Raw genomic sequence first — 17,999 nt, 5'->3', positions numbered from 1 at the left:
ATTTATCTCTAAAGCTAATAAGAGAAGGAATCATTGTAGAAATGAAATAGCTTACCATTCATGCGGCCGGTTAACTATTTATATCCAAATACAGTAAATGGTAAACACGCATCCCGCGATTCCTTAACTATCACTGACCAGAAACTCGTCCCACGGAATCACAAACCATTTTAGTTTGCGGTAAGTAATAAAATTAAAGTAAAAAAGTCGGCCAAAATTGAGCCCTTTACGAAGCCAAACAAAAGCACACCTCACATAACAGAAGGAAGCAATCAAGATGATACGCCAACTACGCCTACAAAATAAAAACTGAGCCGTTCGTAATCACGAGAATAAAGATGGTTGGGAGAAGGTCACGCCATAAGATAGCATTTTATTGACAGATAAAAAAAAAAAGGGGGATTGATTGACAAGCAAACCGGCTGTCTTTTTTCCTTTTCATTTATCTATCTTACTTACATTCAATAAAAAGAGAAACATCTTTACCAAAATGCATTTAATACTATAAAAATTGAATAACATGTGATAAACTTACTATTTCCTTTTCTTTAAATAGAATAAAAAATTCAAGAACCTGAGACTACCTAATCAAAGTGGATTACGGTTCAAACTGTTCTTTTTCATTTTCAGTGCGTTGTTGGAAATTTCAAATATGATTACTCATTTTTTATTATTCTGAGGCATATACGCTGAGTCAGACAAAATATTGATTTTAAAACGATTAAACATCGCAACGTTTGGTAAAATAATTATTTTATAGTTATGGTAAATTAGAATCCATTAAGGTAAAGTGAAGGTACAGGGGGAAAAAACAACAAAAAAAAAGGATCACTCTGAATAATTTTTGATCTAATGATTGGATCATCACGTTCTAGAACTCAATCTTAATGGCTCGATAGGGTGACCACAAACATGCTAATTAATAAGAGCAAACGATATTTTAAGTTACGAAATCAGACACAGAAACGGACTTTCTCTGAACTTCGTAACTTAAGATATCGTCTGCACTAATTCATTAGCATATTTGAGGTCACCACCTCAAATCATGAAGATTGAGTATTACAACGAGAAGATCAGATCATTAGGATCATAAGTTATTAAGGGTGGCATGTTTATTTGTTTGGTGCACAGTACAAAGTAAACAAAGAAAAATCCAAGGGAAAAAAAACTATGGAAAAAATAGCCACGGAAGAAATAGGTTTCTTCTAACCCAAGTGGAAGAAATGGAAGAAACTCTTTTTCGAAAAAAAATATCAAATATTCAAACAGTTTTTTAAGCAGTTTATAATTGCAATCCGGTTTAAATAATAGTTTTAATTTTCAAGCTACTTAATACATCGTTTTTAAATAAGTGAAAATTTAAGAGAAACAATTTGGAAAAAATAAATATAATGAGTTGAGATATTAAAATAAGAGCAGTTTTTCAATATATTAAGTAATAATGTATAGTAAACCCTAATTTTTATAATTATAATAAAGAACTGTTAAAATAAAAAAATTTTAATAATGCGACTAAATTAACAAATCCCAGAAGAAACATATACACAGTTAAAAAACACATATTGAATTCAATTTACAAAAGCATACTAATCTTTCAATCAAATTCTGATAAGCATCAATAATCAAACCGACTCTTATATAAAGTGATACATATATTTTAAAATTCTGCATAAAACTATAAAAAAATATGAAATAAAGGTTTTTTTATTTTGAACAGGTTCTTGCCTCACCCTGGAAGAAATGCTAACCCTGTTTAAAACTCACATCAATTTACTCTGAATAAATTAAGTTCTCTCAATCTTAATTTAATTCAATATCTTTTTAAATATGATTTTATTTTTTGAGGCTAACATTTTATTATATACCAATTATTGTGTTCAGATAGTGCTATAAAAATATTTGATTGTTCAGGGAGAATCATCTGCTATTCGACTATTAATTATTGACTTAAACACAATATTTGGTTAATTTATTTCACAGTTACAGTAAATCAATTAATACAGGAAACGCATTATGGGAAAACCAAAGTATAATTTTTTTTAAACTCACATCGATTTACACTGAACTGATTAAGTTCTCACAATCTTAATTAAATTTAATACTTTTTAAATATATTATTTTATTTCTTGAGGCTAACATTTTACTACAGACCAATTATTGTTCATTTAGTGCAATACTTAATTGTTCAGGGACAACCATCTGCTGTTGGAGACCAATTATTAACTTATATGCTATTAAACTGCATGAGCAAGACACAAAATTCTATTAACTCAATATTATATATTTTTTGAATTTCATACTGCTAATAAACTTTTTATTGCTCTAGGGCAAACATATTATTCGAGACGAATTATAACCAATTTTAGTAAAGGCAAGCTACAAAGTATTTTAATTCTTGTTAATTTACTTTTTAAATTTAATAAAAAAAATTTCAATTATCAATTTTTAATAATAATTATGAGCCAAACATCTTTTTGTGGTGAAATTATAGAGCCTATAGTGACATAAATTGAGAAATGCTTAATATTTCTTTTTTTTTTCTTTTGCAACAGTGTGTATTGTAAATGTACTTCTGAAGTCCCTCATGGAATATTAAAGTACAAAATACTTAAAATAATATTGTTATAACATAATTAAGTTTACACTATCTAAATTTATCATTGTATTAACATTACTATTCTCTCCTTATTCTAAGGCATTGTTGTACCTAACAGTATAGAATAAAAATAATTTTAATAGAAAATACCTTAATTTTTTTAACAAAAATGCATCATTAATTGCATTTTAAATAACATTTCCTTAGTTGGTTTTATTAAAATAAATCTAACCTAATTTCGATTTTCCTCAATTTTATTTATGAGTAACTACAATTGTCATTTGTTAATAGCAAAAAAATTGACTGCATTAAAAAATTATTTTAAAAAAATTCAAGTTTTTTTTTTCAATAAATAGGAAATAATTGTAATAAAACCGTGCCTAATGATCTCTAAAGATGCTCATAAGTATATATAATTGCTTGATTATACTTGTTTGACAAAAAAAAAACTTATTTATGCAGATACAAACAACATCAGTTTTAAAAAAAATTCGTTTTAAATGCTAAATTTATGCACATAACAAGTTTACAGAAAAAAATTATTGGAGAGAAAAACTATCTTTATTGCCTTAAAATCAATAAAAAGAAAATAACAACAAAATTTTATTTACGGAATAACAATGGAAATAGAGACTTAAAAGTTTGCAATTCAATATGTTTGGCAGATTCGAAACAATTGGAAACACGAGCTTAAAATCGATTGAGGTTGGAAATAAAATTAATGCTCTCTTAACACGAATATAAAGAGCCTTATTCCAACAATAAATAATAAGGAAATAGTTACTCTCAAAATGGTTTAAAAAATATTGACGTCAATAGACATATGTATAATCATTGACGTCACAGCTATTCAAAATTTTACGATCTGAAAATAAAATATATATTATTACTTCTAAAATAAGATCATTCAGTTTGTTTAACACACATTAGGGTTTTTTTTTAAAATTAATAATGGTCATATGTGCACCTTTTAACCGCTTAAGTTATCTCGATATATATATAATTTCATTTTGTAACTTTCATTGAACAGCCGACCCAATTTTTTAGTTTTACGACTGCCAATGTTCAACTTTGTAGCCTTGTCATTTTGAACCCAATCCAGAAGACAAGGGAACTCCTGAATCAAGTACTGAGAGAAATTTTCCTTCGTGGAGAACTTTTTGATGGAATTAACCAGCATTTGCGTTGAATAGAGAAGGAAACCACGGAAACCTCCCACGGTTAGCCTGACGACAAATGGACTCTAACCCATGATCCGTCTACCACTGAAGATATATTAAATAAGCACTGCGGTCGGTAGGAGCCGGATGCGGAGTTCGTATCGACCATCGCTGGGATTCAAACCCGGTTCACCTCATGGGAAGGCGAACTCTCTATCAACGAGGTTATGAAATGTTTATTTTTATGTTTTACGCAGTTTGTAATTTAGTTCTCTATGTGTCTATGTTGCCATAAAGTTGCCACAATGTTGACGTAAAATGTCCTCAATGGTAGACGGATCATGGATTAGAGTCCTGCCGTCAAGCTCTGCGTGGGAGATTTTCGTGGTTTTCCCCTCCATGTAAGGCAAATGCGGGTTAGTTTCTTCAAACAAATTTCTCCCAATACTTGTTCCAGGAGTTCCCTTATCTTCTGGATTGGGTTCCAAATTACAAAGCTACGGAGTTGAGCATTAGTAGTCGTAAACCCAAATTTGTGTCGGCTGTTCAACGACGGTTATAATATTATAATAATAATATGGTTTTGTAGAGTGTGTAAAATAGATAAATTCAAATAATAAAGTAACATTAATAGGAAAATTCTGAAACGAATCACACAGTTGAATTTATTTTATTAGTTATATGGAGGCTATAAAAAAGCACTGAAATGTTATCTAAATTCAGTTTCTCTTTTTTATGACTGATAAGATGGCGTGCTTTCTGTTTGTTCTTCATAACCTACTTATATAAAGAGAATTAAATCAATATTCTACTTGGAGTATGATAAAAGAAATGTGGACCTTCATAAAAATTAGCAGTAGTTTTAGAAAAAAAAAATTACAACTTGAATCCGAAACAAAATTTGGACGAACTACAGTAAGTGAAGCTACAATAAACTAACTACTGTGTGTGAAATCCTGACAATTCTGAAAAGAGTTTACTCTAAAACTAAACATTTAATTACGATTTTTTTCCCTTCATAAATAGGTCACCTGTATACTAACTATCAGGAGAATGTATAGATTGATCTGAAAAAGCAAATTACTGACAAATTATGAACATTTACAAAATCAGAGTTATTCACAAAGAAGCAAATCATAAAACTTTTTCCAGCTCTCCACAGTTGGTGATAGTATAAGCTTTGTATGAAAACAAATTGGCGACATCCAACTGATAATTCGTAAATAAAGCAGATATAAAAGTCATAATTTAAAAAAAAAAATCTATTAGATGAAGCAATGTGAAATTCCGTACACATTTCTAGAGAACTGTTAGAAGAACATTCTGATATCAACATGTTATTGATGCGGTCATCTGTTTTCAAGTTATTTTATGTTTAAACTGTGGCTGGTTTATTTTGCGCCGCGTATTGCAGTTTAGCGAAAACAATTCTCAAGAAAACTAGAATTTTTTTGCTCCTTGCAGCCACGTAATCTTATGGCAAAAATAAAACGAGTAAAACGTCGAAGTTGATTTAAATTTCGAATTTGTTTTAATTATCTAAATAGTTTATACTGTTTTTTTTTTCGGATTTTTTGGTGTAAAATAAAACACATTAATCACAATAAAATTTTAATTTTTAAATAATTTTCATGTTATAAGTCCAAATAATAAATTGGACTACCGACATTTGTGTTTACATACGCAAAATTGTGACACTAAAACAGTTTCCTGGAAAGTTTGTATCACATACACACTCTTCACGATGAAAAATATTTTTAAGCCAAAACATATTTCTCTTATACATAAAAATAAATAAATAAATAATAAAAAACGTAAGGGTTGTTGCTTTTGGTGTTAACCTAAAGCTACATTGTGTTCAATTCAATTTTGTTTATGACTTTAACAGAAGTTTTTCTTCTTTTAAACAAATTTTGCAGAAAAAAAAACAGTTATTGCAATTATTTGTATTTTTTTCGCAATGTTTTTTTTTTTTACGTTACATTTAGTTTTGCTGAGCAAAAACTATAAGATATAAAACTTTGAAATTATTATGGACTGTGAAAAAATGTACACGGTATATAACGGAATAAAAAAAAAAGTTTACATTCGACAACTAGTTCGAGAATTGGTTAAGAAATGTAAAAAAAGTTTAAAAAAACCGTGTTTGAACTGTCTGTACCCCACTGAAATGCAACTACAGAGTTATAATTTGACATGCTGAAAAAGCCAGTTATGATTGTGAACATAGCGCGAATTGCGTTCAAGGTTCTAATGTGTTCGAAAATCAATTCAATCATATGAAATTAAGTGCTTTTTCTAAAAAAAATTTTCAGTTTTTCTGCTTTAAATATTGACTATTCATTCATTGTTGCAGGAAATTAGTTTTTCGCTCACAAGCTCGTTATTTCTTCTTAGAGAGAGAGGGCGAGTGTGAGATTATATGTTGCCTGATATAAATCTTAATATGGTTTTATTAAAAATTAAAAAGATTATAAAGAGAGATAAAAACTATTCTCTATTTGAAATGTTATAAGCCTCATCAACGAAGTAAATTACTTCTCACTTATGTCTTCTTATTAAGACCCGTAATCTATATTCCTTTGATTTAATTTTTTTTTCTTTGTTTGTTCAAGAACAGATGATTACTTTTCGAATACAGGTACTTGTCTATTTGGTTACGATTAATACCTTAACAAAATTTTCTCACATAAACATAAAATAATTGTATCATTTAAAAATAAGATGTTTTTGTAGAAAATATACAGATTAGGGGAAAAAAACAATGATGAATGAGAAACTATTAGGGGGTTGGTAAGCGAAGCTTCCTACATAGATAAAATTTTTATTAATTCTAATACAAATGGGGAAAAAAAGCAAGAGATGCCAAATAAATACAAAAAAGGAAATAATACGGAAATAATTTAAATAAATAACTAAGTACAGTTGTTGTTTGTTGCATACTAACAAGTCAATTCAAAGTGTCAAACCAGTAACAGCAACACGTAAAGCAGGCGAAAGATTTCGATGTTTTATTTTAATATAACCGAAATGAAAATGTAGTCTTAAATCGAGAATGTAGTTAACCGAACAGAAAATGTAGTTTCAAGACAAAGAAAAAGGTACAAAAAAATATAATTCCTTTTGCATAAATCTATTCGTTTCAAGATTTTATCCAGAAGTATTATATGTTCATTGAATTGAAGTGTGATTTTAGTTCTTACAACCCTAGTTTTAAAGTGAGTTCAATAAGTTCTAACTTGTGTAAGATTGCGAACCAGTGAACAGTTGTTTGCGGACCAGCAATTGAGAAACAAGGCTCTCGACTGAGATATTTAAGTTACCGCGTATTTAAAGTAAATTTTCTTCTTTCCTGTTTTGGCAAGTTGTCAATTTTCGGCAAGACTCAGTTCACGTAATATTGTTTTATCATATCTGATATAAATTTTATTTCATGTATACAGATAAAGTAAGAGTTTAATGTAAGATGATAGGAGAACATTAGTTTTTGAGTATATTATGATTTCGATTGATTATGATTGGGTATATTATGGTCTTCGTTTTTAGCTTTATTTAGTTTATCGCAGGGCTCGAAAAACCGCCCGTCCACCCGTCCTCGGCGGTCAAAAATTCCCCGCGGACAACGAATTTCTCGAATCCAGCGTCCGCGCGGACGGCCATTTTCCCGTTAATGTTCGTGATATATTTTCAATTTTTGTTATCTTACAAGAGTCTAGCTCCTCACTTCTAAAATGACCCTCTAATCTCGAAATACAGCAACATACTGCGCATGGTGGAATTGATGTTTTCTCTGTCTGGGAGTACTGCAGCGGTTGAAAGGGGCTTTTCAGCAATGAACTTACAAAAAAACACATTACGTACTGGTCTTAAACAAGAAGCGTTAAACGCAATTATGAACATCTACCTAAATGGAAAACCCCTTTCAGATTTCTGTGCAGAAACCTCTGTAAATCATTGGCTTGATTGTGGAACTGGCAAACGTCATATTTGATTCATTTAAAAAACGCAGTACCATCGGATAAATTGACATGATAATTGACAGATAACTTGACCTTTGTTATTTAAATTATTTCATTAAAGAAATAAATTATTTCATTAAAGAAATAATAGGTTTTACTATTAGTAACCTAGTATTTCTTTTATTACCGTATAATGCTATCCTAGTATTTGTAATCCTAGTAACTACTAATTCATTGTGCAATTTATATAATTGTTAGTAATAAATAGGAGAAAATTATATTTTTATTTATTTAGAAACGACGGGTTAGTTTCAAAGGAGGACGGGTACATTGTTGGACAAGCCGTCCTCGGGGACGGGTAAAATTTCTGAGTTTTTTCGAGCCCTGGTTTATCGGAAAACGATCAGCAGAAGAGTTATAATTTTTTGCAGACGAGCAATACGCTAATTTCTAATCGGTAAAATTATTTTTAAATCTAAATAGTAATTTAAATTTCTAATTAGTTTTGAGGTGATAAAATTGTAATTTTGTTTTGTTTTCTTACGAACAAATATGAAATCACTTCAATATTTTAATTTTTCTCAAGTTTATCGGCATTCCGTCCCACTCTATGTTGGACAGGGAAAATGAACGAATGCAAGTAGCAGAAGTTTATTTACGTCACACTAGAGCTGCACAATGGGTTATTTTATTTTATAATTTTATAACAGCCGATCCAAATTTGAGTTTACGGCTACCAATGTTCAACTCCGTAGCCTTGTACTTTTGAACCCAATGAAAACAATTGAACTCCTGGATCAAGTAATGGGAGAAATTTGCCTTTGTGAAGGCTTTCTGATAAAACTAATCCGCATTTACGTTACATGGAGGCTAAAACCATGAAAACCTCCCACGTGTAGTTTGACGTCAAGGGAATTCTAACCCATGATCCGTCTACAACTGAGGATATTTTTACGGCAGCACAGAGTTGGGTGCGAGCCGGGAGCCGAATTCGTATCGAACAGCCAAAGCTGGAATTAGAACTCGGTTCACCTCATAGGAAGGCGAACATTCTATTCCCTAAGCCATCACGTTTCGCTCAATGGGCTATTGGCGGCAGTTTGGGAAACATTCCTAGGGATGATCCAAAGACAAGTCATCATAATATTGATCCTCTGCAGATGAGATGGCCTCCCCGCTTTGGCAGACCGACAGCGTGAATGCGAAGTCGAACTGTTTACGGTACATCAGTTTAACGAGGACCGACACCGTACACTCTCGGTTCATTCGCAGTCAGATTAAAGTGGTCACTGACCGCAACCAGCGATATTTGACTTCGGTGATGTACTAGGAACCAAGTTGTACGAGCAGTCCACTGAGATACGCACGAATTTAAGAACTCAGCAAGTAGTTCCAAGGGATATCGAGTGACGGTCAGCAAATAGTGAACCATCTAAAACAATTACTAAATTTTGAAATATTTCGAAAAAAGTTTTTTTTTTCTCCTTTCGCCGAAACATTTAGTTTATCGAAAACTACTAGAACTTAAATTATAATCTTTAGCCGATACACTTCACAAAATTGTGTTTTTAATTATTATTATTATTATTATTATTAGGAACAAATATCCATCAATTCCAATATCTTTATTATTAATACGGTTTCCACCCTCTAGTGAAAAGTCTCAGATGGCTGAGCTATAATGAGCATGACCTCTAAAATAATTAATATACAGGGATGAGATTAGCCAAAAGACAAAAAAGCTGAATTTCCACGATAGTAAATTTTACGCAAGCACAGCCCTTTAATAATAAATTCCAGACAGTTTAAGGTAATAAATAATGTGTAGACATACAATTGTGTACTAATCTATTATTATATAAATGATTACATTGATACTTAACATTTAATAAAAATAAAAATTACCAATTGAAAAAATAAAGCTGGAAATTATATTTTTCCTTCAGTTCACATAAGAGACAATTATTACTTGAAAAACTACCTGGTTTAGCAAATTAAAACTACTGAGAATATACATTAATATTTCATTTCTTTTAATAAATACTGTTATGTGATTTATAGCAAATATATCAGTAATATTACTTTTTAAATTATATTGGGAAAAAAAAACTTTAACAATGAACCAAATCATTATGTTCATGTTATAGTCTAATCTAACTACAGCCCTTTGAAACATATCAATAACAGTGAAGTAGAAATATATAGTAACTCCTTAACATACAAAAATTGGTATTTTAGTTTGAAAAATTACATGACAATCAGCAACTGTTTAGATAATTGTTTTTTATTTGATAAGAATTTTGCATTTTATAGCATAAATAACAGCAATTACAAATAAAATTTTGATGATGAGTTAACTCTTTTAACTATTAACTCTTTTTCCAACAAAAAAAAATTAAATTGAATCCCTTTTTAAGTTATTGCTTTTGTTTCCTATATCTTTTATGTTTGCTATATTTAGTCGTTAGTCCATTTTCAAACATTTTGTGACAAATCCTATTTTTTCTTCTTTGCTAGCACAGAATGTAAGTTTTGAATATATTCCCTTCCAGTTTCTCTGATGTTGTAACACTTACATATACATACTAATAATCGTCGTTAGAAAAACAGTCACTTTTATAGTAACTAATTTTTAAAAAAAATTTACTTCTTACAAGAATCGCGAGAGTTGATCTTAAAATTGTGTGAATATGAATAACAATTATGGATTTTGAAATCACATGAATATGAAACTAGATATACGATTTTGAAAATGAGAAAATACAAACTGGGATATAGAATTTTTAAAACGCGTAAATACAAATCACGATTCATAATTTTTAGATCACTTAAATACGAATCATGATGCTTAATTTTTAGATTGCATAAATACGAATCATGATGCATAATTTTTAGAATGCGTGAATGCGAATCCCAATGCCTTATTTTAAAATCAAGTATAAATACGAAAATCAATGTTTAATATTATAAACCGCATGAGCAAATCAAGACATTTAATTTTAAACTTGGGTGAATACGAATCGCTACATAGGTTTTTAAAAAGGCGTAAATACGAATCACAATATCGGATTTTTAAATCTCGTAAATAAGAATCGCAACGTACAATATTCAAATCGCGTGAATAAGAATCGCAACACGCAAATATGAAAAGCTATGTTTGGTATTAAAATCGTGTGAATAAAAATCGAGATATTAGCAGATTCCAGGCTTGGGACCTCTAAAAGGCTTGTCAGAAGCAGCGTCGTTTGAACTACGAAAATCGGATCTACCTGGAGTGCGGGTAAAAAATTCGGAAAATCTTATCTGCTGCGTGTAAAAGGGCAGAAAATAGCTAAAACAGGCAAAAATGAGAAAGGATTGGTAGCTATGTAGTTTGAATTTTCTGTTCCTCTTTGAAAATCGGTGAATTTTCTGAAAAAGCGAAATACTTATAATAAAAAAAAATGAAATTTTTAGAAAATCTGAATTTTTGATAAAAAAGCTGAAATTTAAGAGATAAAAGTAAAAAAAGCGGAAATCCGCTAAAAAGAGGAAAAATCTCATCCCTGATAATTTAAAGTATAATGGATATTAAAGTAGTATTATGAATGATCCAAAGGAAAGCTCAGATTGCGAAGAGATCTAAAACCAAGCTTCGGAGGTTAATCGAGCGATAGCGAGCAAGTAGTGAGCTTAGTTTTCAGAGGAATAAATTGCAAAGAATTGTTTTCATCGTAATAAGTGGGTACTCCTGTATTCAATAAATGTATAATGCATCCAAATAAAGATTGGAAAGTCCTGTTTCTATGGAAATAACACAGCAAAGTCAAACATTTTTACAAGACAACATATAAATATGATTTAAATAAAAATAATAAAAAAACAGCAACTCAATTAAAGTTAAAAAAAAATCTTGTTTCCATAGAGATAGCAACGTAGTTAGTCCAAACATTTTCCCCCAAGAATTAAATGTGGTTTCAAATAACAGTAGACTGCACAAATTAAAAAAAAAATATAAATAAATAAATAAAAAAAATTACAATTATAATTTAAATATTTAGATTACCTGAAATATTCCTCCTCTTTTATGATTTGCGATTGGGGAGTAAATATCCACTAATCCGAGCTTGGTGATTCGTCGCGAAGATACAACTGCTGGAAACATTATTAAAAACCTCTACCAAATCTACCGATTTTTGTGATTCAAGTAAGATTCTGTTGGAAGAGTGTATGACTCTCTTAAAAGAGGTCTCCAGTGTAAAAGAGACGTGTGTATCGATGGAAGTTAGATATATTTATGATCTTGAGATATTATCTTGTTCAACGGTCAGCGAACCATAATGAGCAAGTCAGAGTTCAATCCCCACTTAAGAAACAATACAGAGTATCGCGAACGACAACTTTCGCTTTAATGAATGGCGGTTTTCAAAAGTTAATGACGATATAAATGGCTTAGAATCACGCGCGTTTTTAATTTAGGACGAATTCAAGATGATAAAAAAAAAAATCGCAACGGGGATACAGATTCGAAACTGTGAAAAAAAGCAAGAGGCTCGGTCCCCATTTCGATCCGCTCAGCAACCTCCGTGATTGCTTTTCATTCGATATTTTCCACAAAAACAAGGAACATTTTGTTAATAAAATCTATAACTACTATCATTTTTTTGTAAGAACATTTTACTATGTTAATTGTAACGAAATTAAAAATAATTACCTTGATATGAAAATTAATTGAATGTACTTTAAAGAGAAAAATTAAACTCCTAATGTGTATACATTCGGAGTGTATACACATTCGAAAGAAAAAATAATAAGGAAAAATAAATTAGAAGTAATTATCACATATTAAAGTAACATATCATTACAAAAGTTCCAATAGGAAACGTTTTTTTCTTTCTTTTTCTTCTCTAGAATTAAACTTCTAAATATTTTGAAAATATACTTTAAAATTACAATAGCTTTCGTACAAATTGGAATTTTGAAGAAGAAAAAAAACTCTTTCAGTTGATAAATAAAAAAGACTCTTTAAGCTGCAGAGCGACCCACATGGTATTTTTTACTGCAAGTTTAACAGTTATTTGTAATTAATCTCGGTCTACGCTAATTATCGAATGATAATTTTTTTATTTCATGCATTGTAATCCCTGAACATTTCGCTACACATCTGAATAGTTTAAAATTTCTAAGTCTTATAGTTTTTTAAAAGCAAAACAAAATGTCGTGTAAAGTTGAGCACTTAAAACAGCTACTCCCAATTCTGTTCTCTTTTTTTCTTAATACAGAGAAAATCGATATTTATATGCGTTAAAAAATATTATAAGTTTGTTCGGACTTAATTTTTGGTACTCAAAGACTGTTTTTCAGAACGCTTTTTCCGCATATGAAATAAAAGATTTTTAGTGAATATATAATAAACTTTTTTAATAACTCTTTTGAGTTTGTTACAGTAAGTCATGACTGCAAGATGGAACTAACGGCATTTGCCTTACATGGTGAGGAAAACCACGAAATCTCCTCCCACGGTAAGCTTGACTGCACGGGGACTCTAAACCAGGATCCGTCTACCACTGAGGATATATTATGTCACCTCTGTGGTCGCCGCAAGCCGGATGCTGAATCCGTATCAACCAGCCATCGCTGGGATTCGTACCCGGTTCACCTCATTGGAAGGCGAACGCTCTATCCTCTGAGCGATCCCTGCTCAAGTCACGTGATTTTATATTATAATTATAACCGTCGTTGAACAGCCGACCCAATTTTATGGGTTTACAACTACTAATGTTCAACTCCGTAGCCTTGCAATTTTGAACCCAATCCAGAGGACAAGGGAACTCCTGGATCAAGTACTGAGAGAAGTTTGCCTTTGTGGGGGACTTTTTGACAGAATTAACCAGTATTTGTGTTGCACGGGGAGGAAAATCACGAACACCTCCCACGGTTGGCCTGACGACAAGGGCAATCTTATCCCATGATCCGTCTACCATTGAGGATATTTTACATGAGCACTGTGGTCGGTACGAGTCGGATGCGGAATTCGTATCAACCAGCCATCGCTAGGATTCAATCTCGGTTCGCCTCGTTGGAAGGCAAACGCTCTATCCCCTGGGCGAGTGTTTATTTTTATGTTTTATGCATTGTGTTCTCTGTGTGTCTATGTTGCAATAAAATTGTCTTTTAAAACTGGCATGGTAATTCTTGGACAATTGTTTTCCCAAGAAAGAATCTACACTTTTTTTTTTGTTGTAGAAAAACGTAGCCGAACTTTTTTTTCTTGAAGTGAAACCCCTTATTTTTTTAAAAACTAATTTCCTATTATTATTTAATTCAGAAGTAATCATAGAATCATCAGAAATAATCTTCATGAGTTATGGGATAAAAGTCAGGAGTTCCAATCAACTTTTCTCTTTTATTTTTATCAATAAAAGTTGTAGCCGATAGATACGCCAGCTTCTCTCTGCAGCCAGTGGAACAATGACATGAATAAAATATTCGAAATGAAAGGCGACATGAGGCCTAATTGACCATTACCCCAATGGCTTAATTCATCTCTTTAGTAAATACAAAGTGACGTCTTAAGCCTTTCTGCGTCATCCCATTTGGAGGGGGAAGTTAAAAATAGTTGGAATGGGGAGGTCCTCAGAGAAAACAAACAGAATTAATTGCAGAGAAAAGTATAAAAATGAAGACCTGAGACTTTGACCTTACGATTTTTTTGTCACACGAAAGCGTCATAAGTCACGTGACTAAAACATGGGGAGGAGAATGACGCAACAGCTGACTCGGAGAGCCTTTCCGGCTTTCTTGTCAATATGCCAGCTTTCCGATCTTGCAATTGGGAGGGCTAGAACAAAATAAAGGAGGACGGAAGGAGTTTTCAACAACAGACGATTTAAAAGTAATACTTCCGTTAATAATTCAAAACTTAGATGCGGCAGACAATTTTTTTAAAAAAAATTCCGAATACATTAGACTTCATGTCTTAAGTCTATCAACATGGATTGTACTTAAATAAAACGCAAGGTTTTATTTTTAAATAAATCGACATTTCCATATTGGAGTTGGGCGATATATCGTGGAGCATCGATCTTTTTAAACACGGCGATAACGATACTTGAAATTGTATTCTCGGAATATGTCGTGATTACTATGTCCTACAATAAATATTGAATATACGATAATTATCAACTATAATAACGCGACGATTATCGATACTATCAACGATAATTTAAAGCGATTATTATCAAATACGATAAAAATGGTGATCATTATCGACACTATTTAAACATCACACTATTTCGAATAACGATGATAATGAAATGCATTTTGCCACGAATTTTGCAAAAAAGATAATGATCGAATATAATATTATCTTGAATGATATAAATTTCATTTGGTAAAAAAAATACCGAATAATGAAGAAATAATATAAATTATTTTTAAATTAAGGATATTTCCCGATATATCATAAAATATCGATATCTTTTGATGTTATATCGATACTTTATGGTGTATATCATGGCGATACGTCAATATTAAGATCTTGATATCACATCAACTCCATCTGCAGTCTACTTTTATAGTAATTTTTCTTCTTTATTTCAGAGCTTTTCAAACTGTGGGGATGTGACCCACAAAGATCTGTTGCGCTAACTACAATTGCCAAGGTGCCAAATAGATTTTAAACTTGCATTTTTTAAAATAAAAAAATAAAAACATGCAGATGTTTGGCCGGGAATAGTTACGAGCTATACCTTTCGAGTTGGTCCCTTTCTATGATGTTTTTTCCAGTTTCTCGCTGGCCCCTGTCCGGAAGGGTTCAAGACATGGCGATTATTCTGCCACAGATCACAATACGGAAATCTCCCCGTAGGGATAATCGTCAAAAGAAAACGGGCTATTAATAATTTAAATAAACGAATAAAAAATGACTTGTAAAAACAATAATGATCATCTTTATATTCCGATGTTTTTATTATACTTAAAAATACAAATTAATGGAAAAAATGAAAAGAAGTTTTATATAAATAATTAAAACTAGAAAAAAATTGAAGTGACTTTCTTAAAAAAAAAAAATATTTCTTAGGCTCTCTGAACTTATCTCATTTTTAATTGATTTCCTTAAAACACCTTTTATACTAAAAGTTTCCGATGCACTTAATATTCTTTTTATAACGATTATGATGAATTAAATAACACTCGTACTTTTTTTCTTGTCTAATATTTTAAAAAATGAATACTATTAAAACAATAGAATTGTTGGTTGTTAAATTTGTAATCAAATCGGTAAAAAAAAAAAAAAGAAGTTGTCGTGTTTTCTCACATTAAAAACACCGTTTTCAGGAAACGCCATAAAAAGTTAGCGAAAATTAATCGCATCCATGCATGCGATGCGTCAATACAAATAAAGTTTAGAATCGATTTTTAGAGTAGAAAAAAATGCTGACACTTTTCTCATACTTTACTTACTTTTTCTTCATACTCATACTTTAAATATTCATACTTTTTTCTTGTCCAATATTTTAAAAAAAAGAATACAATTAAAGCAACAGAATTGTTGGTTGTTGAATTTCTAATCAAATCGGTTGAAAAAGAGAGAAGTTGTCGTGTTTGCTCACATTAAAAACACTGCTTTCAGAAAATGTCATATAAAGTTAGCGAAAATTAATCGCATCCATGCACGCTATGCGTCAATACAAAGAAAGTTCGTAATCGATTTCTAGTGTAGAAAAAAAATAAATGCTAATACTTTTGTGAAAATGCAAGAAAATTTTATACGGCGCATATATTTTCAGGAATCAATTCACTTGATGATTAAATAAAGTAATCTTTGTTATTTTTAAACTCATTACCACAGTAAAGTTATTAATATTTAAAACACTTTTTGTGAAACGTCACCGCTCATCACCTCATTTGCTAAATGCGGTGTCAGACACAGGGGTAATCAATTCACTTACTCATTTCATGAGATAACATTTTATCTTTAATCGTTAAAAATAATAAGATAACCACAAGACTGCATTGATAAATAACAGCCTCAATTCTGTTATTGACTCAGTTGGGTAGAAATCCGATTTCCAATAACTTTTTTAATGATTATGAAATTATTTGTTTGCACAACATTTGAACTAATTCAATTTTATTTCAAGCCTGTAGTAGGTTGGAAAATTTAACTTCGTTTACGGATAAACTGAGTAATTCTCATGAGAGGCTACATTTTCCAGAACAAAATAAATTTAAAAAAACTCACCTTATACAGGAAACATGAATTTAAATGCGGTTTTATGTACCTGTAAATAAAAAACAGAAAGGAATTTCTAAGTAAACGAGCATGATTTATTTTAAGAAATTCACATTTTTATAAACATTAAAAACAAATTGGTTCAGGTTAAATAATAATAATTAATGACACAATAATTTTTTTTTTGAACCGTTGAAGTGCGGGAATTTAACGAAACGTTCAAATGTTTCCCAATAAATAAAAAACAATACTTGCAAAGTAATATTATTCAATTTTGACACCCTGATAAAAATGTAGCAATTTATTTCCTTGATCCCCCTTTGTTTACTGAGGTTGCAGCTGATTCTATGACATTTGCACGTTTACAAAAGAAGAAAAAAATTCAGATATTATTCGTTACTTTTGAAAGATTTATTTCTTCATTAATTAAAAAAACACATTTGAATTAAAAAGAATGAAAAAAAATTTGATTCCTTTGATGATTGTAATTCATTTTCAATTGAAATCCTATTTTCTTTTGAATCAAATTTTAAACAAAATAATTTTCAAAAACTATTCATCTAAAGCAGGGGTTGCCAAACTTTTTTGATCGTCGACCCCTACATAATTTTTCGAAATCTCCATCGACCCCCATAAAAGTAATTTTCTGTTAATTAAAATAAAACTCTATTAGATACTGTGTTTGTACATTTATTTTATGATTTTGAACATTTATTAAAGTAATAGTACATAGTGTAACAAAAGTTTTATGAAAAATATATTAATGTTGAAATATAAATACCTTAATATTTATGAAATAATAAGTAATTATAAGTAAGTAGAAATAATAAGTAAAGTAACTACGGATTTATTGCTTCTTAATCAATGACATGGGTGTGCCTGGTGTTTTTTTTTCTTCAAGGTTCGTTATATTGGGTTCAAAATTGGTCAATTTTAATCTTAAATCCCCTCGAAACTCCACATTTAATTTATTTCTGTTCTTAGTTAAGATTGAATTTACGTGACTGAAACCGGCTTCAACCATATAGGAACTTGGAAATGCTATCATAAATGGCTGAGCTATTTCG

The 17,999-nt window shown here is 30.6% G+C and overlaps 1 protein-coding gene across 4 annotated transcripts in view; it reads right to left on the bottom strand.

Moving 5' to 3' along the window:
• LOC107443179 (Ceramide phosphoethanolamine synthase) overlaps window positions 1-17,999 on the bottom strand; it is a 79,579-nt gene that overhangs the window by 29,107 nt on the left and 32,473 nt on the right. Inside the window, exon 2 of one of the 4 annotated variants that reach the window (XM_016056966.4) lies at window positions 16,942-16,981. The exons of 1 other annotated variant lie outside the window; for it this stretch is intronic. Coding sequence is in view for 2 of the 3 variants with exons in the window: in XM_016056963.4 (XP_015912449.1) it covers window positions 11,761-11,859 (99 nt within the window). In the remaining variant the exon portion in view is untranslated. Of the gene's footprint in view, window positions 1-55; window positions 317-11,760; window positions 11,959-16,941; window positions 16,982-17,999 lie in introns of those variants that run through there. 2 more of the 4 variants (XM_016056963.4, XM_016056965.4) reach the window with 2 other exon arrangements.

This window comes from Parasteatoda tepidariorum, chromosome 8 (assembly GCF_043381705.1).
Source record: "Parasteatoda tepidariorum isolate YZ-2023 chromosome 8, CAS_Ptep_4.0, whole genome shotgun sequence".
Lineage (NCBI taxonomy): Eukaryota > Metazoa > Arthropoda > Arachnida > Araneae > Theridiidae > Parasteatoda > Parasteatoda tepidariorum.
The sequence above is the reverse complement of the archived record's forward strand: the minus strand, read 5'-3'. Positions and strand labels throughout refer to the sequence as shown.